The 24500-nt window shown below is 44.2% G+C and overlaps 1 protein-coding gene across 2 annotated transcripts in view; it reads right to left on the bottom strand.

Annotated features, from left to right (window-relative positions):
• Positions 1–24500, bottom strand: part of SHISA6 (shisa family member 6) — a 264335-nt gene that overhangs the window by 193423 nt on the left and 46412 nt on the right. For both annotated transcript variants that reach the window (XR_015703346.1, XM_009463421.2), the window contains exon 3: positions 10957–11052. Coding sequence is in view for 1 of the 2 variants with exons in the window: in XM_009463421.2 (XP_009461696.2) it covers positions 10957–11052 (96 nt within the window). In the remaining variant the exon portion in view is untranslated. The remainder of the gene's footprint in view (positions 1–10956; positions 11053–24500) is intronic.

Raw genomic sequence — 24500 nt, 5'->3', positions numbered from 1 at the left:
GGGCTTACTCCAGTTCTGAGGAGAAATGGAGATGCTGTCAGAAAGGGAACAACTGTCTCAGCAACAGTCAGGAGCCGAGCAGTGGGAAGGGGCTCAGCCCTCTAAAAGGGGTGCTTTCTGGCACAACAGCTGGGGCACTCAGTGCAACCCCCTCCTCTCCTATCCAATGTCTCTGATCCGCGCTATGGGTATATTCTTCCCAACAGATGATAACTTTTAGGGCACTTTCTGGTGCCTTAAAAGAGAGGCAGGATGAAGAGTGCAGGGCTTGCTTTGGAAAGTCCAAGCAAGGAGAAAATGCTCTACTCATCCTTCAGTCCATAGCCCTCCCTTGCTTCCCAACATATTCTGCTCTGCTCTTAGGGTTTCTTGGAGAACCTGCTGGCCCTATCACCTCCTGAGAACCTCTAGGTAGCAAGTCATTTCCATCTTCAGGAAAATGACAGATAAGGGCTGCCCATTTCCTCTCCTCTAGTTCTGAGAGGACTGTGGCACTTTGACTCAATTGCCTACCCACTGCTGTGGCAGCAGAAGCAATTCCTGCCACAAGGGACTGAAAATTCATTTCAGCCTGAAAGCAGGTACAAAGGAAAATGTAGTGTAGTTTCTCCCCTTATCTCCTCCCTGCTCCTTGGGAAACCTGCACTTTTTGTTCATGGAGAACAGTAGCAAATTTTGCATTGCACGGACTTCCCTCACCTATAAAAAAGGTATGATACAACCTGATTTCATAACCTAAACTCAATCACAGCAAGGTCACTCTGGCAGGCGGGAAATTGCTGAGCTCTGTCTCTCCCTGAGTGCACAAAGAGTAACTCAACAGTTAGAAATATCTTCCAGCTAAACCAAGACCTTTCACATACATGCCAGAGAGAAACTGCTCCTTCACTGGAGCAAAAAATAGGCTTCTGGTTTCTAAGACCTGGGCTTAACTGTGCAAACTTCTTAGCACTTCCTCCAGCATCTGCTGTGCCAACCTGTGAAAGCAGAGGCCTTACACTTGTGAGCGCTGTGTCTCCCACAAGCCCAAGGCTGCCAGCAGTCCACATTGCATCCTGGCACACAGCAAAGAACAAAAGAAGGGCAACAGTCATCCTGGTCCTGCTGGTGACCTCAGCCTGTGGTATCAGGATCGATGAAATGTGCAGGCTCTCTCCACTGAGCAGAGAAGGATTTTGGTGCCTAGCTGAAAGTATAAGGCTGACTTTAAGCCAGAGAGTGTAGGGATCATCTGGCTTCACTACAGACCTCTGAAGTGTCCTTGCAGCCCCACGAATGGAAGATTAATGGCTCACTGACAAACATCACCAGCATTAGTCACTATGAGACAATTTAAACGGAAAGAGCTTCTCAGCCTGCGGGATTTGCCCTGTCCTGGAAGAGTAAAGCAGCCCTGCTTGGATAAAACTGCAGCTGATAGGACAAGAAAAGGATGAAAACATCTACATCTGCTGTCTCTGAATGAGCAGAGCAATATGCTAACAACAGCAGGCCTTGCACAACAGCAGATTACAGTTCAGTTTCTGTTATTTCAGCTAAGGCTAGATTAAGGGCCCAACACACTGAAAGTCACAGATTTTGTGCTTAGGCAAAGAGAATTTTATTATCCTTTTGACTGCAAAACAACTGCAGTAGGAAAGCCCTCATTCAGCTGTTTTACTATGCACCTCTTGGAGCATGGACATCAGACCTGTAGCAAAGTCATGGCAGTATTAAACAAAACTGACTTTGGAATAATATGAAGAAGAATTCCTCCAGCTGAGGAACAGAACAGGAACTAAATGACTAGAGAACCACAGCTCTGTAAAGGTATGTCTTGGACAACAAAGTGATGTTGTAAACTGTGGAAGTTAACATTTCTACTTCAACAGATATTCAGCTGTTACACACCTGTAGTGGAGGTGTGCACACACAAGAAGGAATAAGACATCTGGGGCAGGTCTCCCTCTGGTTTGTCCCCATCTGGGAATCAGGGTTCCTATCTTCAACTTGTGGCCTTTAGACACTACCACAATATAAACTAGTCACAGCCAGGGGCCCGCATGCTGTCAAGAGATGGAGATTAATCTGTTTCAAAGAGTAGAAAAAGTCAATCGGTAAGTTTGAATCTGTCTCTCAAGGACTGTCTGCAATTACTTTTGTGGCATTTGTTGTATAAACCTCCTACAATTGTCCACAGTTTTATACTGACTATTAAAGGATAAACTGAAGCTGCTAAGACCAAATAATTTTCCTATGAGTGAGTACCATATCTAGAAAATAAATCTGGAAAGCAAACCTGGGGCCTGTGTCTCCAAAGGCACTTCTCTGATGATGAGCCAATGTTCCTCCCAAGGAACTTTAGAAGATAAACTGTATATAACATACTCGTTTTCCTATAGCAGTAGATTTTTGGGCGTGCCCAAGGTCTTCATCTGCCGAACTCTGACCGCGGGATCTGGTTGCTCTGGTGAGATCACAGAAGCTTCAGAATTACAGATCCCTCTGTGAAGTCCCCTATCTGCACCCAGGAATCTCCCATTTTTTCGTAATATTTGAATTTCTTATTTACAATCTGCAAACACAATTAAGACTGAATGCTGACCTGCTAAAGAAACAGTATGCCCACTCTAAGGGTGATTCTTAATTTCAGTTAAAATGCCTGTTTGGGGAGATAACCAGTCTGAGATGCTCAGTGACACTGTAGCAGGAAATCATAAGGTTTTTTATACATCAGTTCTTGATAATAAATATAGAAAAAGACATTCTTCAAAGAGATGTTTGTGGCATGCAGCTGAAGCTCCCTGTTTCATAGATAGCTGGGATGTAACTGCCAGCTTTTCACCAGCCTTCAGCTCAGTTTTCAAAGGTATCTGCCAAAACATCATGGAGAGTTGACAGACTCTCTGTGAAAGGGCATCCGATAATAGGCAGGGCTCTTTTCTTCTCCTCTCAGCTATTGTAATTTATTTTGATATATTGTTAACACACAGCAGAAAGAAGAGAAATCCATTCTAGAGTACTAGATTACTGAAAACCATCCATGGGAACTCAGCAGAGTGCTGGATGCAGTGGAGTTTGTAGGACAACGAAGTGGGCAGCAAAATAATTCACTGACCACAGACGGAGAACGAGTTGAGTGACATGGAAATATAAGGTCCTCAGCAGTGGCAGTGGTGAAGGCTAGTCCCAAACTCCTGTGCATGCCTGGGTCTGTAAAAGGGACCACATGCTGAAGTCAAAAGCCAGAGATACCCCATGACCTTTCGCAAAGTGCCAGGTGCAAGTTTAGCTCCAACATTGCACGTTTCAGTACCAGTTGCCAAAACACATTGCTAATCCCAGCCTGAATGTGCACACGCAGAAAGGCACAGGGTGGTCTTTCCCTGGCTCAGACACAAGATTCTGGGTTTAACTGTCCCTCAGTGAGAAAGAATAGTCAACTCAACCTGGCTGGCATCCTCTCTTCCCACCTCAGTGCTGTCTGTGTCCTCCAGGAAGCATGTTTGACCAGGTCAAGTTAAAAATGCCATCAATCGGCTGAGGTGGTGAACAATATGATCTCCAACTGACAACAAGTGTCTCTTCACATGCACCAGTGAGGCTGCCTGTAGGGGAAGCTTGCTTTCTTGCTGCAGGAAGCAGTCTCCATTTAATAGCTGGCTATGAAGCAACTGTGGGCTTCTTGCCACAGGAAGCTGAATCTCCTGGCTTAGCAGTGATATATGTGCTCTGTGCCCTGCTTGTGGTCATTTTTCTGCTCTTTCCTTAATAAGCTTGAGGAAGGCTCTCAGATTAGCTGCCAATCCTCCTTCTGCTCATTGCTCATAGTGTGGGACACACTAGCTCAGAAAGCCACGTTCCAAAACAGTCCCTCCAGGCTGTGCTTTAAGCCAGGTTTGTGGCCCGTTTGTCTGAAGACAGAAAGGCGTGACCTTAGTTATTTCAATGTACTTTGCAGAAGGTGAAGCCAGGGATTGATGTGGTTTTGCTCATGTTCACCCCATTCCTTGCCTAGAGTAGCGGCATGCTGCACAACTGCTGCAGGCATTGGTACGGTTTCCATGACCACTCACTCTCCTCCCACCAAGCTATTCAGAGGGCTATAAAAAAAAGAGCTGTCCAGACTGCTGAGAAATGGACGGTCGCGTCTGAAGCCAATTAAATAATTCAGAGCGGATTGAAATGCCCTGTTGCATAATGGAATCTTTTTGCAAAGCCATGAAGCAGTTTCCACATCCCAATGATCCTATTTTCAAGTCAATACAATTAAGTGTCAGAATATGCAATAGTTGAAATTAATCTGGAATCAGAATGCAAGCGATCTTTAGCACACACACTGCAAGACACGACCAAAATCATTAGATATTATCCAAGATGAACATAAAATGATTCATTGGGATGCAGGGGCTCTGGCTTGACATCTCTCCATTGATACAAAATGTCTAACAAGTGTTTAGTGAGAAAAAGGACTCAACATACCTAACCCTCAATTTTTACATAATCTATTCATGGCATGTTACAGATGCAGGTATGAAAAAAATGACCCTTAAACTTCTCTCTTTCCCTGTATTAATGAGTCTACTGCAAGTGTGGATTACTAATGATGGGGGGAGGCAGTAAATTCCATCTTGGAGCTGATTCACTGCATGTTTTGTAGCTGGTTGCGACAGATGTAATCCAAGACCCCAAAATAACAAATTAAGGGCATGAACCAGCACTTTGGGAAAGAAAATGGAACACAAGGCGGCCAGACAAGTGACAAGGAACCAGCCAGGACAGCAGGGAACCAGGGCAGTGTTGGAGAGAGGAATCAGAATCCTCAAACTGCTAATGATGATTAAATTAATAAATCTCTTTCCTCCCATTCATCTCTGAATCATATTTACATGCCAATGGACCAGTAGCACGGCTGGTTCCTGAGTTGCTGCATGTAAAAGGCGCTCAGTTCAGGGTCTCCAAAAGGAACAGCAGTGTGTGTAAAAGGGGAACGTGTACATTGCGTGTACAAGAGGAGCAAGTGGCATCAGCCCGTATGAATACCCGATCCCGTTTTACCACATGTTGTATCACGTTTAGTCTGTATGCAAAGCTTGCAGCATGCTGCATATTATAAATCCACTGAGGTGTCTGCATAAAGATTAGTTTGCATACAGATATGTCATTTATAAAATACAGAGCCTGTCACAGATATTCTTCAGCTTGCAGAAAAAACAATGAAGGTGGGAAGAATGTGCCAATAAGGGAACACAACGGATGGGTAGATCAAGACATTTCAGAAAGGAAATGACCTGATCCTCATATTGACACGGGATGTCCCACAGCCCTGTCATCATTGACAAGCTTTTCTAAGAATCACACAAACGCGAACTTAGCAATGCTGTCTTGGGCAAACATAGACTTAGTCATGAGTCATTTATTCTGTGCTTCCTCTCTCCGTACAGAGGGAAGGCATCACCTTCCAGTGGGAGCAGCAGAGACATGGTGCTGGAAAAGCTCTGGAGCTCCCAGGGGAGAAAATGATGAGAAAGTGGAGCTGCTGCCCACCTCAGCTGGCTGAGACATTGAAGCAGCTCAGGAAGATCTTGGTTGCTAAGTATGATCTAGAGCTGCGTTTGTCCTCTTTCATGTTTGCCTTTGCAGAAGTTTCTCTTATAAACAAACACATATGTTAAACTGTCAGATAAAGCAAGCTGTTGCTTTAATCCTGAAACTTGTCTTGCAATAAGCCTGAGTGACCCTATTGACATCAGGCCCTCCAACTGCTGGTACTGGCCCATGGGGTGACTGTGGGAGCACAGTGCACTGCCCAGAGTGGTCTGAATCCCCAGGAGGCTGCAGGGCACTACCCAACGAGGTGAAGGTCTGGCCATGGACTGGCAGCACAAGGTGCCAGGTCAGTGATGAGGTAGCTCCCTCAGCTTGCCAGGGCTCACTGACAGACAAGCAAGTAGGAAGGAGCCATGAGACTCAGCTGCTACCTCAAGCCTGTCAGCTCTCCCTCCCATCCTGACATTACCTTGTCTCCTCTCACTCTCACAAACCCCTGCAGCTTCCAAACCTCGAACCCACGTGGTAGTCATCTTCCACTGCCCTGACACCATAGGATATCTGGTCTGTCTGTCCTCAGAACAACTCATGCATGTGCACATGGCATGGGAGAGAAAGGGGATCATTTTCTAAGGTGGGACTAGATTAAGAACAATTTGCTCCGTTTGAACATGCACAAAAAAAAAGCTGTTTTAGGGAGATATTGTCAACTGTGAAAAAGCAAGAAGTCAGCAATAGCTGACCTCTCACTTTCCCCTCTGCCTGTATATGGATGCTGAGCATCATTTCAAGTAACAGGGAGTAGGATATTTATCAGGAGATGGCAAAGGGTGAGGCTGTATCTGGGGAGTATGATGTCTAGCTGGGTGTAAGGTCCTGCTAAAGGACCTATACCATGTTCCCACACACCGAGCACATGTGCTCAACCAAAACCAGCTGAAGCTGGACAACTGCACCTCACATGAAGGGCTGTACCATCAAAAGAGTGCCCAGAACCACTTTGCAGATGCATGAGGTACAACCATGCTGCAGGACAGTGAGAACAGGCAGGCAAATCCCGCATTCAGGCTGTAAAGCTTGCCATATCTGCACCAAATATCACAGGATAAAACGTGAATGTGGGTAGCTTTTATTGCTCAGTCATCAGGCTGGCTTCTCTACACCAACAGCATTTTCACATTGCCCACAATGCGGGATGCTGGTGCAGCTCCACAGAGATGCCAGCAGCAATGAAGTCAGGCTTTAACAGCCACATCACACTGACTTGGCTACATGGTTCATTTTTTTTTCCTGCCTACTGGCACGGCTGGAGAACATCCCAAGTGCAAATTTTAGTGGGATACTTGAAGAAAAGAGATTCCTGCAGATGCCCTAACTCAGAGCACATCTCCCAGTGAATCCAGGCACAACAAAGATTTGCAGCCCTGAACCAAAAGTGAGAGGTTCTGTCCCTGAAAGCGTTATTGGGCAGGCTGCGAGGACACTTGACTCCTCCTGAGTTTTCCATACATGCTTTTCAAGTTGCAGCCCTACCTCTGCACCTCCTCAAGGATCTGGCATAAATTTACAAGAAACTAGCAGACTGGAAAAGTCCTGTTTTTCCCTATAAGATGACCCTGCAGTAAAGGAGTCTAAAATCCCATATTCCTCCTGCCTTAATGTTCCCTGACCCCTAGCACTCAGTTCAACTGGGAAATTATGCTTTTCCAGCAAAAAACTCACTATTTTTAATACTGTTGCAGAGTTACCAGGAAAACAAAGAAGTTTTTTAGTGATGAAGTGAGTTTATCATCTGCTCTACAGAATTTCTACTGCTGTCACAGACTGGTGAAATACAAGGAGCCCAGTTTCATTTGGAAACTATTTTCAAGGTCTGAGGCTGGTAGTAAAAAAAAAAAAAAACCAACAAAATAAAAATCACATTTTAACCTGAAAACTCAACAATCATGATCTGGAGTAGTTAATCTGGAGTGAATCTACTGATCTTCAAGATTTGTTCACTCACTGTGGTTGAATATCCATGTGGGTGCTTGCTCCATGTAGCGTTGCAGCTGTGTAAGTTCCTACACCAGCCTGTGTGACTGAGCAGAGCTCTGCAGAGCCCTGTCAGGACAGTGAGTACGGTCCATGTTAGGGCAGCCTCAACCTGAGACATCTGAGAGTAGCAAGATGCTCGGAGAGAGAATAGGTTGAAGAAGCTGTTTTCTAAATTAGGTTATCGCACAGAGGGATGCGATAGCTCCTGCCTTCAGTGCTCCTACTTGTTTCACTGGAGCACTGGACTCTCATAGCAACTACCACAGCAACTGGAGCAACAGTAGCTACTCCTATACAAGCAAGTGCAGGTGGGATTCATCTGCCTTCCTCTGATGGCTAAAAGACCTAGCCCCCATGGCTCCCCTCTTGCCAAAGAGGGGGAAGAGGTGCCTAATGCCCATCCAGTGAACACTCATTTAGAGGTGCTTGTGTCTCTACATGGAATTGAAGGCTACTACCTCAGAATAAAATGTCTAACTTTCATCTATATAATGTTAGATGAGATTAGCCCTGCCGTGCATCTCACCATGGAGACTTTCTATGGCTTAAAGACTTTGGATTCATTCCTAGATCATCATGACAGAATGACAGTGAAGTCTTTTACCATGGTTTGAAGAACACTCTATGTAGTGATTTTATAGACTTAAATGCCAGGCAGTGATGCATTGCCCAATGGAGTGTCATATAACAATCATAAATCACAATCTTGCAGGAGCTTGTGGATGTCAGACATGTGAATATGGTGATTTGGTATCCATGGTAGTTTGGCATGTCTCACATCTTTGCCTTCTGCCCAAAATAGATTAGCTCTTAAATATTACTCAGCACTTGGAGTTCTGCCACAGCACAGAAGACAGTTGAGAAAACACCAAAAATGTGTCTCCCAGTGCAAAGAAATATTGAGATAAACTTCATTGGCTTTGTTCAGTCTAAAAGCAGAACCCTCTTCTATGGTGGTGCAACAACAAGGCAGGGTGAGGTTATTTGGCTAATGGTAGTTGAGGTGGAGATATTAACACATGCACTGGAACTGAAATAGGACAAAATCTGAGCATGAAGTTGCTCAGCTAAATCTCAGGACTGTAATCCTTGCTGGAGCACTGATCTCTCCTGTCTACAAGTACAACTGGGTTGCCAGTTCAAACTGAACACAGGAAATCTATCATGTAACATTTCCAGAAATAATCAAATGATATAGAGCACAATCCTAATGACAGAGTCCCTAAGTCATTTGTTACATCCAAAATCCCTGCTTTCACAGCACAAATAGGCAATCAAATCATATCACAGACAAAGACAAATCTACACATTTGCTCAAGCAAACAAGGCAGTTTGCCTGCAGAATGCGTGGAGATGTTAATCACTTGCACCAGTCATGAGTGGGCGTGTGAATTTACCATGAAGAAGTTAGAAGTTAACATTATGGTACTGTTCAAATAAAATGTGAATTTACAGGTAACTGAAAACTAAATTCAAAGGCCAATCCATTCATTTATATCCATAAACAGCCAAGATATAGTTTAATTTCTTCAGATAATAAAAGCCTTTTATTCACCTTGGAAAGCACCGCCCTATCTGATGACTGTTGGAAGAGGTGGTATACAAACAGTCTGGACTCCCATTGCCCATTGTCCCACATTCCCAGGGATAGGAAATGTGCTCTGTGGGGCTTCCAGCAAAGCCAGTGGAAAAGGTGTGAAAACCACTGGCCCGTCTACAGAAGAACAGAGCCCCCAAGACTTTTCAGTTAAAGAAGGAAAGCAGGTTTTATTCTTATCTGGGAAGGAACTGGGAAAAGTATATTGTACAGAAAACTGCTTGAAGAGAATTCAAATATTTGCGACAAAGAGGCAGGTTTTATGGCCCTGCCCGGGGTTTCCATGTGCTTGATGAAGGCTATCATGGCACACCACTCTGTAGACCACACCTCTACTGGGGTACACTTGCTATCTCACCCTAAATATACTGTTAGGCCTGATGTGACATGACACGACTGTAAAACTCCTTTTGGATGGGGAGGAGAAAGGGAGACCTTGTGTGAAATGCCATCCATGAGTCCTTCCTTGAACCATTTCAGTTCCCAACCCACATGAAGGTTCATGGTGGTTTTCTCTGCTTTCCTTCCACCGGTGCAGTGCCAGGCTGGAATTGCCGGGTATTGTATTACAAGTCCCACGGGTGCTGCCTCAGCCTCAGTAAACTTTATTTAAGCACACACAGACATACACAGACAATATACATATATTTGTTTCTTCTCTGACAGTTCTACAGGACCAACACTGCTTTGGATGACACTTGTGGAGAATTTGAAAAAGTGCAGGAAATGTACGAAAAAATAAAGGTCTTTTAATAATTTGTGAGTCATGGTCATCCACAGAAACAACACAGGTGCATTCAACCAGGCGAGCACATGGACACATCTCCACATACAGTACATTGTGTCTATATAGGTATCTCCACATACATTGTGTCTATATAAATGTACAACAGTCTCAGAAGTCAGCAGGACACAAAACCACACGAGTACTGGCATGGCACATGCTTGCACTCCCAGTGTCGCAACCCACTGCCAGTGCACCAGTGTGACTTGGTCAGGGTGTGGGTGTGAACAGAAAGATGCTCCAAACATAGTCTCACCGTACACTATAAAAACTCACCAAATATGCAACAACGTCATAAAATGAACATTTATCTGGGGTTCTGGTGACCAGCTACTTTGAGTCAGATCTCACAGCTTTTGTGTCACCACAACTCCTGGGATATATGGTTACTTATCTAATATAGCTACAACTATATCTCAACATATATTTTATATACAGTACATATACACAGAACATACACAGAGCAGTATATGTATATTTTTGTGTTTTCATGTTTGTACATTATATCACAGATAATATGAACACATAAAATATAAGTTTTAGGACCTAAAAAGAAATAATTTTATAAAATATTCATAATACCCCCCCCAAAAAAAGCCCAGAAGTCAAAAAAAAGAAATCCAGAAATGCACTCTTGAAGTGTCAACTGCCTGCCCTTGGACAGCATTACACTCCTTCCCCTTCCCTTTATAAGTACAGCAGCACAATGGTGGTTTGCAACCATGCACCCAGGAAAACACAAAGCAGTATAAATTGTTGAACTGCAAAGTCAGAGTGGAGTCTAGAGTCTGGCTGTCTGACTCTACACTCTCCCACCATCTCCCTTGCTAGGATTTAAAAGGTTCTGCCAGGAGGACAGTATTTTACCTGCAGCAATATTTGCTAGACTAAGTCTACTGACTGCAGTCCAATACTGTTATCTCATAGCACTTAGAACCCAGCTTCTGAGTTATAGCTTTTTTTATTTAAAACAATCTTTTTATTTAGCAAAAAATTGTTTCCACTGTACCCTTCGTGTGTCCTCTTCCTAATGTGACAAACCCGGAGGAGATGAAATTATGGAGATCTGGCCCTCCACTTCGATAAATATCCTTTCCATAGTGACCTGCCAAGGAAAAGAAAACAAAGAAACCTTTATTCGGTGGGGGTGTGTGTGTATATACACACATATATGCTGTACAGCCCCGCTGTCACCCTCACATGTGAGTACCAAGGCCCCACCACATGGTTACATTATTGATGGCAAGCAGAGGGTACAACAGAACATAACAGCTATAGCAGCATCAAAGTCTTATTGCTTTATTGGCAAAGATTTACAAAGAAGAACAACTGCATATTTTGATAACTGCCAAGGAATGAACAGATTCTGATAGGGGAACCACTAATGTGCCAACCAAACACCCCAGTCTCCGGGAAATTTGATCATCACTGGCTCAGATTCAGGTTTGCCAGGAACAGCACTCCCAAGGAACTGGTCTCACTCAAACCTTCAAGACTAAGGAGCTAAACGAAATCAGAAGGGATGTGGCTTTGATTCTTCCCAATTCCAGCCAGACTCCTGACAGCGTTCATGTCCCGTTGGTAGAGATTTTGTCTCAGCACAAAAGCAAAGGTGCAAATATCACTCTTGTCCAGGCTGGACCCAAGTCCCCATTAAGAGTATGATAGCAAACTTTGTCTTTTAGCTTTGATTTGCTCTGGGCCTTGAATGGCATCCCTGGATAGTTTCTCAAGTGCAATAGTTTTCTGCAGAAGACTTCCTAGGAGCTTTCTCAGTCCATGACAAAACAGTAGGTTCAGGAGACACCCAGCTTCTTAATATTTTAATATATTAATGAAGAAAAAGGCCTTCTGCCTCCCTGTTACCATGCAAAGCTCTGAAATGAGGACATAGATAATTTTTCAGATACTTTTTATCATCTCCTCCCTTTTTCATGTTGTTAATTTTTCTATTCCTTTTATTTTAGAAAGAGGCAAAGATAAGATAGGTGCAGGGGGAGGGAAGTAAGGCAGCCTCAGGGGCTGGGAATGCAGCTCCCTCCCTGTTAAGTCTCCATCTTCTCCGTGCCTTTCTGCAAAAGCCCGTGATGCATCACTGTTCTTCTGAGCCATGGAGGCTGGAAGTCCAGCATGGCAGATGGTCCAGTGCACAGCACTCGAGCAGGAGAGCTGAGTCAGGTTGTGGAGAGGGCCAAATGGGCACCAGGGATCCAGGTGGAAATGCAGCCTGGGGCCGTGCTCTGGCTGGCTCACATTGCCTCTGACAGATGCTACAGCCCTTTACTATTTTTCAAACACTGAAACCAAATGCCGTTTATTCTCATACACTTTCAGGCTTTCTGGCAACACTGTGAAAACTAATAGGAACAGAGACTTTGAAATCTCATTAGTCTGCAAAGTTTTCCTCTTTCCTTTTAGCCAGTCATTCTCACTCCAGCTACTACTGATTTTGCAGGCCGTTATTCCTGTCATCAGAGTCCACCTTACGTATGAGTGGGCTGAGGGTAAGCACCCCCCCCAAGGTCTAGATTGTCTCAAAATGTCCCACTGCTCTGCCCTGCAATGGATCTGAGCAGGCTCCAAACCCCACTCCCCATTCAGGGAGGACACCAGCAACTGTATGGCCAGGAGAGCCTAGCACAGACTTTGCCATCACATAAGCATGTTGAAGATCCTCAGAGGAGGCTCACATATGGCAAGCAGAAGCTGCTGAGACTTCTGACAAATGTTTATTCCTGTCTAATAGAGAAAGCATCCCACTCCCTTCCCTCACATATTTTTTCTGGTCAAGGTCAGTCAAGTGCTCCCCATAAACTTCTCAAAACACATATAAAGTGTTTCTACAGGTTTGGGAGTGTTAGCAGCAAGACAGTTTTCTCCTTACAGTTATAGTAATGCAAGGTGGTAGCAAAAACCTTCAAATGTGGAGGCACCCACCCATAAATTGGCTGAGAAGAGAGTTTCCAGAAAAAAGAACGAAGGATTTTCTGCTTCCACAGGAAAGATAATGGGTTCTTTGTCTCTTCTTCCTACCTAGCTCTTGCAAGATCTGCCTGCTATGTTCCTGGAAAAGGGTGGCAGACCTTTGCTTCTGAGTCCCTGGAAGCTATTCTTGCTTCATGAGATATTTGGTCTTGTCCTGAGAAGCCTGCAAAGATGGTTTGTGGATGAAATGCCCAATTTGCTTTCTTTTTCTCTATCACTTTTCTAAAATGTGCTGCATTTTTTCTTTCCAGTAAGCCAATTTTTGCTCATATACCATCAATTTCTGTGCTCTCAGGGCCAGCTACTCTGGTGACTGACACTCCATCAGTGCCATAAATTTACCATTTTAAACAAGGAAAAAAAGAAATACACAAATATGTGCTATTACCTCTAGCGGAAATCAGCTGTCTTTTATATGTCCCTTTGGAGAATCTGTTTAAGACAGAGATCAAGAAGGGGAAGTATATAAAAAAAAAAAAAAGCAAACATTTACTGGCAGATTGAAGATCGTTCATCAGCCATTTGCTCTCTGAACCTTGCTCTGCCCCTTCTTATAGTACATAGTAGTTGAATTAAAACATTCCTGTGATAACAACCCATTAGCATTTGAACAGGAGTTATGTTTTCCCGTGAGAAAATTGAATTTGTAGACCTCAAGTAGCATGAGTTTTCCCTTTTTACGGATACATTATAGGATGCTATGTTTGTTTTATATGTTTTTTTTATTCCTGCTCACTTGTGATCATTTCTCTTAGCTTCACAGTGTAAAAATGCTGGTACACAACTTTTAATTTTAGAAGCGCCTTGGGGGCTGCTGGTGGGCCAGGCTCAGGTGTTGTTATTCAAACAGACTTTTTCATAATCACTTCTTGACTGAGGTGTTTCACACTGGAAGTGAATGCTCCCTTGTACCTTACCAAAATGAATGTGCCTGGTAGCCACAGCAGAGCTAAAGAAGCTCAAGCGTAAGTAGACAAGGCTGCAGAGCAGTGGAAGTGCAGACAGGGCCATGCCAGACCAGGAAACATCCCTGTTTCCTTCTCCATTGGGGCTGTTTTCCTCCTTCCTACCTTCAGCTGTGTATGCTCTCGCTTAGCTGGTGGGAGTTGGTGGAACCTGCCAAAAGGAGGTTCAGCCATGAGCTGAGCTGAGCTGAGCTGCTGATGGACATGCCTGTCCTGTGGGCTAAGAAGGAGCCCTTGGAACTTATCCAAGGTGTTCACTCTTAGTAGGCTGAAGCTGGGTGTTTCCCTCTGCCTTACTGTGAGAAAGCTAAAAATGGCCTAATTCCTTGAAAAACAAGTGTAAATGGACTGATTTTCATTTCATTTGAGACTTCTGGGATTCTTATTGTCAATCAACACCCAACCAACCAAACCCTGCCATTCCAGACAGAAGGGACCTCTCTTTCAAATCCCGCAAGGTTCCCCTGAGCCCTTCCTGGTGCTGGAGGCTGCACCAGCCCCGGCGTGGTGTGTGTCCCCTTGCAGGGCTGCCCTGCGGGACCACGGTGGAGGCACAGAGCTGTTGCAGAACCCCAAACACACAATAAAATGGAGATCTCTGCGCTAGGTCTGCTGTGTAAATGAGGTGGGGACAGTTTGATGGCTATCTTGTACCTGCTGTCTACAGGCATTATTCACATTGCTCTCCCTCCTCTCCCATGTGAGATCACATCAGAGTAAGGCTGCCTTTTGGTGTTGTATTTCCCTGGGAGCACACGCAAGACATTTCATGGGCTGCACCCATCAGGGAGCTGAAACCCAGGACCCAGAGGCAGCACCTGAGACCTAAAAGAAGCCAGACAGCGCAAGAGCAGCAGATCAGTGTTGCAGGCAAGGCAAGGCAGCACAGCCCAGCATACTCATGTCCATGGGCTCCCAGCACACACTTTCCCTCTTTTACAGCTCCCGCTTTGGGTGAAATTAGCTGCCGTCTGCCAGTTTTCCATATCCAGCTGTCCTACCCAGCTAGCACGTGTTAGCTCTCTCTGGGGCTTGCTGGTAGCTGTGTAAGATCACAACCAGTGTCATCATCCAACCAGCCACTGAGCAGGCCAGCAGAGCGGCGGTGTCCCCTCCATGCGCCTCTGCGTCCCTGTTTGTAAAGGGAGTTACTCTGCCTGCAAAGCATGGGGTGGTCTGTGAATGAAAAGCGCTGTACGGGAGCCAGATTTGATTACGATGGAGTCTCACAAGCACGCACTACTTCCAAAGCAAAGCAACCACCCACCTACCTGATCTCATAGCATGGAACATGCTACCTTTTAATACAGTATTTCTCTAGAGATTTTGCATCTCTTGAGGTCTGAGATAAAATTTAAAACGCTGTTTCAGAGCACTGTGTCTGACTCCCTGGAAGAGGCTTTTCCTGCTCTTCCACTCGCTGTTCTTGCTTACACTCATATCCGTGTGCTCTAATGCATGTAAACCCTCAGATGTACACAAGCTTGCAGGCATTTTCATTAAAACAAATGAACAGGAGTCCAGCAAGGTTGTGTGTTACTAAAGCAAATGAAGACTTACACTTACACAACTTAAAATTTCCAGAAGAAATTGAAACAAGGCGAAACATGACTTTTTTCCTCTCCTTTGGTTATAAGGCGCAGCAGAGGCAGAGAGCAGATGAGTGTTTTGCCTGCCACACAATAAAGGCATATTCTTTAGGGCATACAGCTCAAAGAGGGAACATTTCATTACAATGGCATCCTGCATAACACACATATGGAACAAACTCAGTCACAAACAGCAATTACAACCCCAGCTCTGATTTAACGGAATTATTAGAGCTGAACTAAAATGCTGTTATCCACCTCTTGGAAATATTATTACTGAGTACGGATTACATCACCCTGAGAAGGGCAGACAGGGACTATCGTGGACAGCCTTTTACATGATACACTCTGGGATTCTGACCTCATCCTTGTCACAAATTTCCTTGGAAAAAAACCTACACCCAGACAGGAGTCCCCACATCCAAAATCCTCAGCACAAACATTATTCTCAGACAGATCTCTGTGGTAAAAAGAATCAGGTGGTTTTTTTTGGGGGGGGGGAGGGGAACCCCACAGCCTACCTGCCTCTGATGTTGCTCATCTCTGCTGGAGTGATTCTTCTGGAGCTATTTTACACATATCAACAGACCGAGACAAAGGACATAAGCTGCCAAAATGACTGTAAGGTGTTTGCTGAGCACATGGCAGACTGCTCTGCATCGCTCTGGCTATCCTGTCAATCAAATACAATCATCTTTGAATGCAAGGGGAGGCATGGCTCCAGACCCAGAATGAGGAATTCTTCGGGCCAGAGCTGCACAGGGCAGCCAGCAAGCACACAAACCATCTCAATCTGAGGAAAGTCTAATTGCAGAAATTGGTGGGTATTAGACATGGCTGTGGGCTACACCACCGAAAGAAGTGTTTGCAGGCAGGTCGGGCATCTTGGTATTTTACCACAGCACGGGGTGCAGATTAGCAGAGATTACAATGATAAGAAGGGGCACCCAAGGGATGTCACTGAAACATTACCATTTTCTTTCTTAAAAAACACCAAACAGAAGCCAGCTGGCACTTCTCACACTTGTCAGAATAAAGGCATAGTAAGGGCCAGCGCAGTGTGTTTTTTCTGGTTTAGTACCATAGTTCTGGGATCACTGTCTATCCTGAACATGCAAATATGCAAACAAAAAGCAACTGGAAAGAGTTCAGCGGTACTTAGGGTGAGCTGTCAGCATTGTGCAGCCAGACATGGACAAGACGTCCAGTCCAAATCAGTGCAGGGAATAATAGAGTCTTCTATGTCCTACAGATATTCCTCAGCTTAAATCACACTGGTGGGCTAGGGAGAGCTGAGTTCCACTTGCCTTGTCCTAATAATGTGACAACCTATCCATAATTTCACTCTCTGTCAAATTAACTGCCTCTTCTTTTTTTATCTCCCTTTTCCTCATGCTAAGCCTTTGTCATATGCTTCCCTGCTTCATCCCTCGTGTTCCCCATCACATGTGACTGCTGACCACAGAGACCCTGCTTAAATCAGACCCCATGGGGACATCTGGCCACAGACTGTGCTAAACACAGCCTTGTCTAGAGCACAAGTCTTATGAGGAGCGGCTGAGAGAACCTGGGTTGTTTAATCTGGAGAAGAGGAGGCTGAGGGGAGACCTTATTGCTCTCTACAACTACCTGAAAGGAGGCTGTAGCGAGGTGGGGGTCGGTCTCTACCCCCAAGTAACAAGCGACAGGATGAGAGGAAACGGCCTCAAGCTGTGCCAGGGCAGGTTTAGATTGGATATTGGGAAAAATTTCTTCACCACAAGAGTTGTCAGGCACTGGCACAGGCTGCCCAGGGAAGTGGTTGAGTCCCCATCCCTGGAGGTATGACATGTAGATGTGGTGCTTAAGGACATGGTTTAGTGGCGGACTTGGCAGTGCTGGGTTAACCATTGGACTTGGTGATTTTAAAGGTCTTTTCCAACCTAAGCGATTCTATGATTCTAAACAGATTACAGGGGATGACCTTGTCCATCTCCTCGCCTGGCTCACTGTCCACGGCACAGTAGGAACAGTCTTCTAGGCAGGGTCTCTGTGATCCCTACAGGTCTGCAAGGCATTTGTGATGTTTCTGAAAGAGAACAGGTGCCTCACCTGAGCAGACAGAGCCAAGTCTTGCCCACCATGAGCCAGCCAGTCCTGTGTCACCAGGGCTGCCTTGACCAGCTGGCGTGGGCTCCAGCAAGCACATGGCTCTTGCATAACTGACTGCTCAGTGCATCAGAAAACGTGGTAAAAACTCAGGCCAGTGTCACTCCCAAGCCAAGGGGGTACTTTGGGTTCAAAACAGAACAAGAGCATTATTCCAACTTGAAAACTGTGGGATCTTTATTTTTTTCTTTTGATTTATTTCAGTGTGACTTCTGCATTATCATCTTTCAGAGTGCATTTGCATCACATCTTCCAGCTGCCTTTTCAACCAGAGCAGGTAAAAGCTTACTATTCACAACTGAATACTGGAGCTCTCAAGTAAAATTATTGGCCAGGAACTGGGATTTATGGAAAATGACGCATATTGGAAGACTTCCCACAACATCACAAGAATGGGGAACAGTTCCCTGGCATGAAGTTTGTGTCAGTCCAAACTAGCAACCCTGCCAAAAATATGCCCACTTACTGCACAGCAGACCAAGCCAAATCCAGTGCAGTGAGCTGCATGCATCCAGGTCATAGTCATGTATCTTTCTGGCTTTGGAAAAGATGTAGGAAGTGAAGCTAAAGCTGTGCTGGCTTTCCTCATAAGTGACCAAGGGAACATCTCGTTTCGTTAATTGTTTAATCTCTTAACTACAGCAGTTATCCTTGGTTTTGCAACCCCCCTGCAAGCTGTAACAAGCTGTAAGAGGCTTCAGGAAACATAATTTTTAGGTTCCGTTAACTTGAAAAGATGACTATGTGAAAGTAAAATAGAGGACTGCAGTGCTAGAGGGTCTTGCCAGAGACATGCATTGGGGATGACAGAAATACAGTGATGGGTTCATATTCTGCTGAGATGTCTAAATAAAAACACTTTCAAAGAGGGAGGATTAAATTGATAGGAAATTAAAATACAGCACCTCTCCAAGGCTCCAAATGCACATGCTGGTTAGCAGAAAAACCTACTGAAGTACCTGGTTTGTGCAGGAAACAACTCTGCTCCCATGGTCTGCCTTCATCAACATACAGCTGTACCGAGTTACACACACATCTTGAAGCATGCTCTGAAGCTCCACAAATAGCAAACATTTAAGCCCCCAAAAGCCAAGAAAGAACACTCCTTTCCTCTACAGTACAGCAGAGGGAAGAGACCCCATGTATGTTCCCCTTTATGCAATCAGGGACGAGGGGCTCACACAAGCAACAGGCTTCCCGGATTACAGTACTCCCCATTCCCTGTGCTGAAGCTGTTACCCTTTGCATGGAAGGAAAGGAGGAAGGAAAAGGGACTCTGATTCTTTTCCCTTGAGGACATAAGGACCCCTTTTCATAATGTGTGCAATTTACAGAAATGCCATCACGTAAAATGCAGTGAAAGCACAAGCAAATCAAGACTGGCTAATATCTCTATAGAAAACTCACCCGGTTGCAATCCTTGCCCAGTGAGTACAAGAAAGCCACTACCAAACCTATAAGAAACCAAACAGGCTTGGGGCTCCTGTTCAGAGGAGTCTCAGATACTTAAAAGCCCAGTGTGACTGAAAATCAGTTGTTCCCATCTGTATTAGGGAGAGCTGTGCTGTTGTACCTCTGCACTTGCAGCAGTGACGTTACAGCTCTGACACCACACAGGGCTAATATTAGATCAGACCTGAGCAGAGCAGGAGGCATGACAGGCTTCCAAAGAGGTGCTCTAGGGCAGTCATGTATCAAGGGGATCCTTGCCGCTCAGGCTGTCAAAAATTAATGAGAAATCAGCCCTTAATCTTTCTTCTGCATCCTTAAGCACACCCTATAATTGTACAGCTAGCAATACAGAAGGAGCTCAGGTTTTTGTATGACTCAGGAGAAAGAGAAAAAGTGTCCTTCTGTTTCTTTACCCAGGCCATGAATCAGTTCACTTATCCCTAGTACTCACACATTCATGCTTACCACATAACACCCTCTCAGAAACATAATAGAGACTGAGGACTGTTTTATCATCTTGCTGAATTCTGTAGCAAGGAAACAATTACTGCAGGTTGATTTAAACTATTTTATACAGAGAATATCAGTCATGATTAAACGCTGTAGGTTTTCACAGTAATGCCTATACAGCTTTATCTAGTTTAGTGGTTAGCCTGCTCACCCAGCTCTCAGAAGCAGCAGCTTTAATTTCTCTCCCTGCCAACAAGCACTCAAGGCCATGCCTCTTTCTTCCTGGCAAGCACCTAAACACAAGGCTATGGCTTTTCTGATCCCTGCCAGGGGGGACTTACAGGCCGTCCTTTATCCATGTTGCACCAATAAGCGAGTGCTGACATTATACAGTGAGCGTACTTGTCCCCAGATCCCTTCATGCTGGCAGGTCTGTGAACCAGGGGAATTTGGTGATATCCAGAAGTATTCATTTGTACTTAAAACCAGTCCTGCCTGAGGAAGGACTGCATATCTCTCAGGCTTCAGTGCATGAATCTCTGCTGGTCTGTTGGGAGATGGCTAGTCTTTGGCAATCCTCCCTGTTTCTACCTACTCAACAGCAGTAAAAAAGCAAAAGAAAAAAGAAAAAAGAAAGAAGAAAAGAAAAGAAAGAAGAAAGAAGAAAGAAGAAAGAAGAAAGAAGAAAGAAGAAAAAGAGAGAAGAAAGAAGACAGAAGAAGAAAGAAGAAAGAAAAAAAGAAGAAAGAAGAAAGAAGAAAGAAGAAAGAAGAAAGAAGAAAGAAGAAAGAAGAAAGAAAGAAAGAAGAAAAGAAAGAAGAAAGAAGAAAGAAGAAAAAGATAGAAGAAAAAAGAAAAAAGAAAAAGAAAAAGAAAAAGAAAAAGAAAAAGAAAAAGAAAAAGAAAAAGAAAAAGAAAAAGAAAAAGAAAAAGAAAAAGAAAAAGAAAAAGAAAAAGAAAAAGAAAAAAAAAAAGAAAAAGAAAAAGAAAAAGAAAAAGAAAAAAAAAAAGAAAAAAAAAAAGAAAGAAAAAAGAAAAGGGGAAAAAAACAGCGCTTCCCTGGCAGAAATCTCCAGGGAGCAGTTGCAGGGGTGTGACAGAACAGCCGGTGGGAGATACATCATCAAACCAGCCACCATCTCCACGGCGTTTCTTTAGCATCATGGACCTGGTGACGGTTGGTGTAAATGCTGTGGCTCTGTTGACTGCCAGGCATTTGCCCTTCAGTGTCTAAGTGGTGTTGCTGTTGCAGCCCAATAAATATGACTTTTGCTATTACCAGTGAAAATCCCCAGGGTTTGTACTGACCCAACAGTGGGGGGTCTTGTGGCTGGTCTGAGCTTGCCTGGACCTGAGCTGTTTTGGCTTGCTTAAGCTGTGATAGCAACACAGTGTCTGTCACCTACCCCAGGCTGGCTCTGCTCTGGGACCAGCCTGTGGCAACAGCCTGACAAAGCCAGGTTGTCCCTGGTGACAAACTGATGACCCAACTAGAGAGACATGGGAAGAGTGAGCACAACACCAGAGACCCAAGGCGAGTATTAGTAAGTTTTATATATCCATTTTAAGGGCAGAATAAATGAGTCTTTCTGTATTAATTTGAACTATGATTACTAGTATTGTTGTAACTATTTCTTGTGTTTTGATTAGAGTGTTAAAATGTTAAACAACTAACAATACACTTTCAGCTCTACATACGAGGTGAGCTCCCTTTGACTATGTAGGATTTTGAGTGTAACGCTTTATCTATGAAGTGTGGTCATAAATCTGTTTCTCTTCTCCCAGCACTAATTCCCAGATCAGTATAGAAGAAATTCATAAGGTTCCAGCCGGAGAAAATGCCAGCTTAGATGCACATAAAGTCTTTTGGTTGACACATTTAGAGAAACCATTTTAATTAATTATCTCATAAATATCTTGGCTGCTTTCCCCGTTAACAGTGTTAAATTTCATGGCACATGAGTTCTCCCCAGCAGTGTGGCGCAGGTAAAGGCTGGCTCCATAAACCTCAGCCCCACAGAACGTCCTGCTGGTGGCACACCACTGTGCTTCACCGCTTGCTCGTACTTTGCTGTTTGCTCGCACTGCCCCTCGCTGCTGAAGTGTCATAGGCAACGCAGCACGGGGGCAAAGCGTGCTCACTTTCTTATGCACAAGCTGGATTTCTTACTTGCTGTCAGAGCTAAAAGCTTCACTTGCTGTGACCAGTTTAGTACTCTCCATAGGAGACTGGGTGTCTCTTGCCCTGTTCTTCGTCAAAGCTATGTTGGATTTTAGTCTCTGTCGGTGCAGCACTGAGCACTGAAGCTGCTATACCTTTAAGCTTCTCACAATAAATTGGTGTTATTAAGAAGTCATAGCTTCACAGAATGCATCTTGTGCCCTGCTTTTCACTGAGGTGACCAACAGAGGTGGCAGAGCTGCCACAGTTAGCCCCAGGTGACCTTATGTAACTCCAGGTAACCCAGAGTACCTCAAGTGACCTGGATGCTGGAGGTACTCATGACTCAGATACTTTGCTGTGTTAAGAGAAAGGGATGAAGCTCTGCTTCCTGAGGACAACTCTCATGCACGGGTGATTCATGTAGAAATTAGAAATAATGGAGGACTGATGGCAATACCTGCAGTGGTGAATAAGCAAGGGCTCAAAGAGAAGCTTGTGCCTAGGTGTCCTCCTGATTCAGGGTCCTATTCTGACCTGGGGCCACTGATCCTGCATTATTATTATGTAATTTATATAATTATTTATATAATTTGCTTTTCACATTCCTTCTCTAGAGGGTTTTGACTTCTTTACAATGACCAGGGTACAAACAAGACAGAGTTGGACATTTACTTGACAATGTGGACATTTTTACCCATTTTAACTTGGAGATTACAGTGGGTACCTGTGTTTCCAGTCACAGCTATGCAGTCAAGGCCTCTCCTGTTTGCTGTATTTCCTACAGCCCCTCTTTCTTGAACCACACTTTCACAGACTTCCTATGGGAACAGCAGCAATTACCTACCTGGAAAAGTAACCTGCGGGAAGTGTCGAGTGCTTTTCCAATTCTCTGTAATCTGATTTAGCAAGTGGAAGCAGCAGGAGACTGTTACTGCTCTGTTCCAACAGGTGCTCAGGAAATTATGTCAAGAACCTATACACTAGAGAAACGCACTTCTGCAAAGGAGATGAATATGTTGTTACAAAATTACACTGAAAATGGAAAGTCTCCAGAGGATAAGAGAGATGGCATGATCTTTGACTCAAACTGCAAGACTTTTTGGTTTTGTGTTGGGATTTTGTGTTCTGCAACTTCAGCCCTTAATTTCCAGGTAATAACATCTCTTGAGATGACTAAGTGAAACTGGTTTATGCTTGCATGCTTAACTGACTTTAAAACAGCAGTTTGATATGAAGATATTAGTTTCAGAAATGTTTAAAATGTCTGCATTTACAATAATTTTCTTGAGTAAAGAAGCTAAAAAACTTCAGATACAGTCCCCAAATGCATTTGGCTTATGAAATTCTCAACAAACAGAATTTTTAGAAATACATTGTCCACAGGTACATTAACACTGCAGCCTGCACACTTGTGCAATGACTTTCGGGGGAAAGGAATGATGATGACTAATTTTTCCTTCCGGGTAAGGCAGTAAAAGGGAATGTACCTGATGCTGTCTCATTTAACTCTGAAGAGCTGAGTCCTTAAAGCACATGATCTCAGGAAATCTCTGGGAGATAGGGGATAAAAGGAGAGGAAATAACTGCATGTATGTCTTAGCCTTAGTTACCTTCTGAAGAGCCTGGTCCTATCACTAGGAACAGAAAGGGCAGAGGATGTAAAAACACAGGTTTGTCATTAAAGAATGAGAGTTTGCTATTAAAGAAAAATTTGGGTTTTTTTTCTGGTTAAGATGGGGGGAAAACCTTCATTTGAAAGATGCAATAGCATACAACTTACTAAGGAACCTTACTGGAAATGGAAATGAAGAGAATTTATGAGGGGAGACAAAGTGGTTGACCAAGTGGCATGAGTGATAAAGCACTCCACTTTTCCCAGGTATATGAGAAAAGGAAAATGGTTTCAGGCACTCTCTGCTCATGTGCTGAGCCCATGAATTCACAGCAGGCTGTGAACGTTCCCGCTCTGAAGTGCTAGGCAATAGGTCTGCCCAGAGTGTAAACATGCTGTAGACTACCCCTCAAAGATGCTCTGCTCTCTAAGCCCCATTCTGTCTTCTCACATAGAGCTCCAGAGCTCATTTTCTCACTGATATTAAGCAGTCCTTACATATGTAAGAATGACCCTTAATCTGCTCCTGTCCATTCAGAGTGTGGCTATAGAGAGATCACCTCTGTTTGTCCTGGATCTTTTCTAAATTCAATCACACTTTTAAAGCTATAGAGAAAAAAAAGCCTGTGTAAAAGTAGAGTGGCAAATCATACGGTACATTACATGTAAGGAGGCCAGCAAGTTCCTATAGACTCCTGGTCTAATATGGTTCTGTCAGGAAACTCTTCTGTTGCCGCTTCTTTTCTTTATAACAGAAGGCAAGTGAGCCAGAGGATTCAATACGGGAATCATTAGTAGTTGCCTGTTTATTAATCTCTCCACTGCTGGATCTCATCCCTCCTGCTGTGCTCCTGTCATCAGCAATGTTGCACTGAAATCACAGGACCACAGCTACGTCCAGCTGCACAGGAGGGGGCCACTTGGACACGTCTCGAGCGTTCGGCAGCGCATCCAGGGCTTCCCAGTGCAGACACGTGTAGAAAGCTCATAAGCTCAGCAGGTGCCTTCCAGCAGGGAAAATGGGGAGAACTGAATGTTTGGTAGAGTTGCAGGTGCATTAACAACCAGGTGTTTCTGCCATGAGTGAGGGCAGGATACATGAGACTTTTTGTTTTTAAAACCTCCTCTTTGTATTGATTTAACAAGAATTGTTTCAGCAGTCTGTAACCCCCCGCCCCCCAAGCTCCT

This window comes from Nipponia nippon, unplaced genomic scaffold (genome assembly GCF_047370975.1).
Source record: "Nipponia nippon isolate SJK-2023a ecotype South Korea unplaced genomic scaffold, ASM4737097v1 scaffold_14, whole genome shotgun sequence".
NCBI lineage: Eukaryota > Metazoa > Chordata > Aves > Pelecaniformes > Threskiornithidae > Nipponia > Nipponia nippon.
This window is presented reverse-complemented; position numbering and strand designations above follow the sequence as displayed.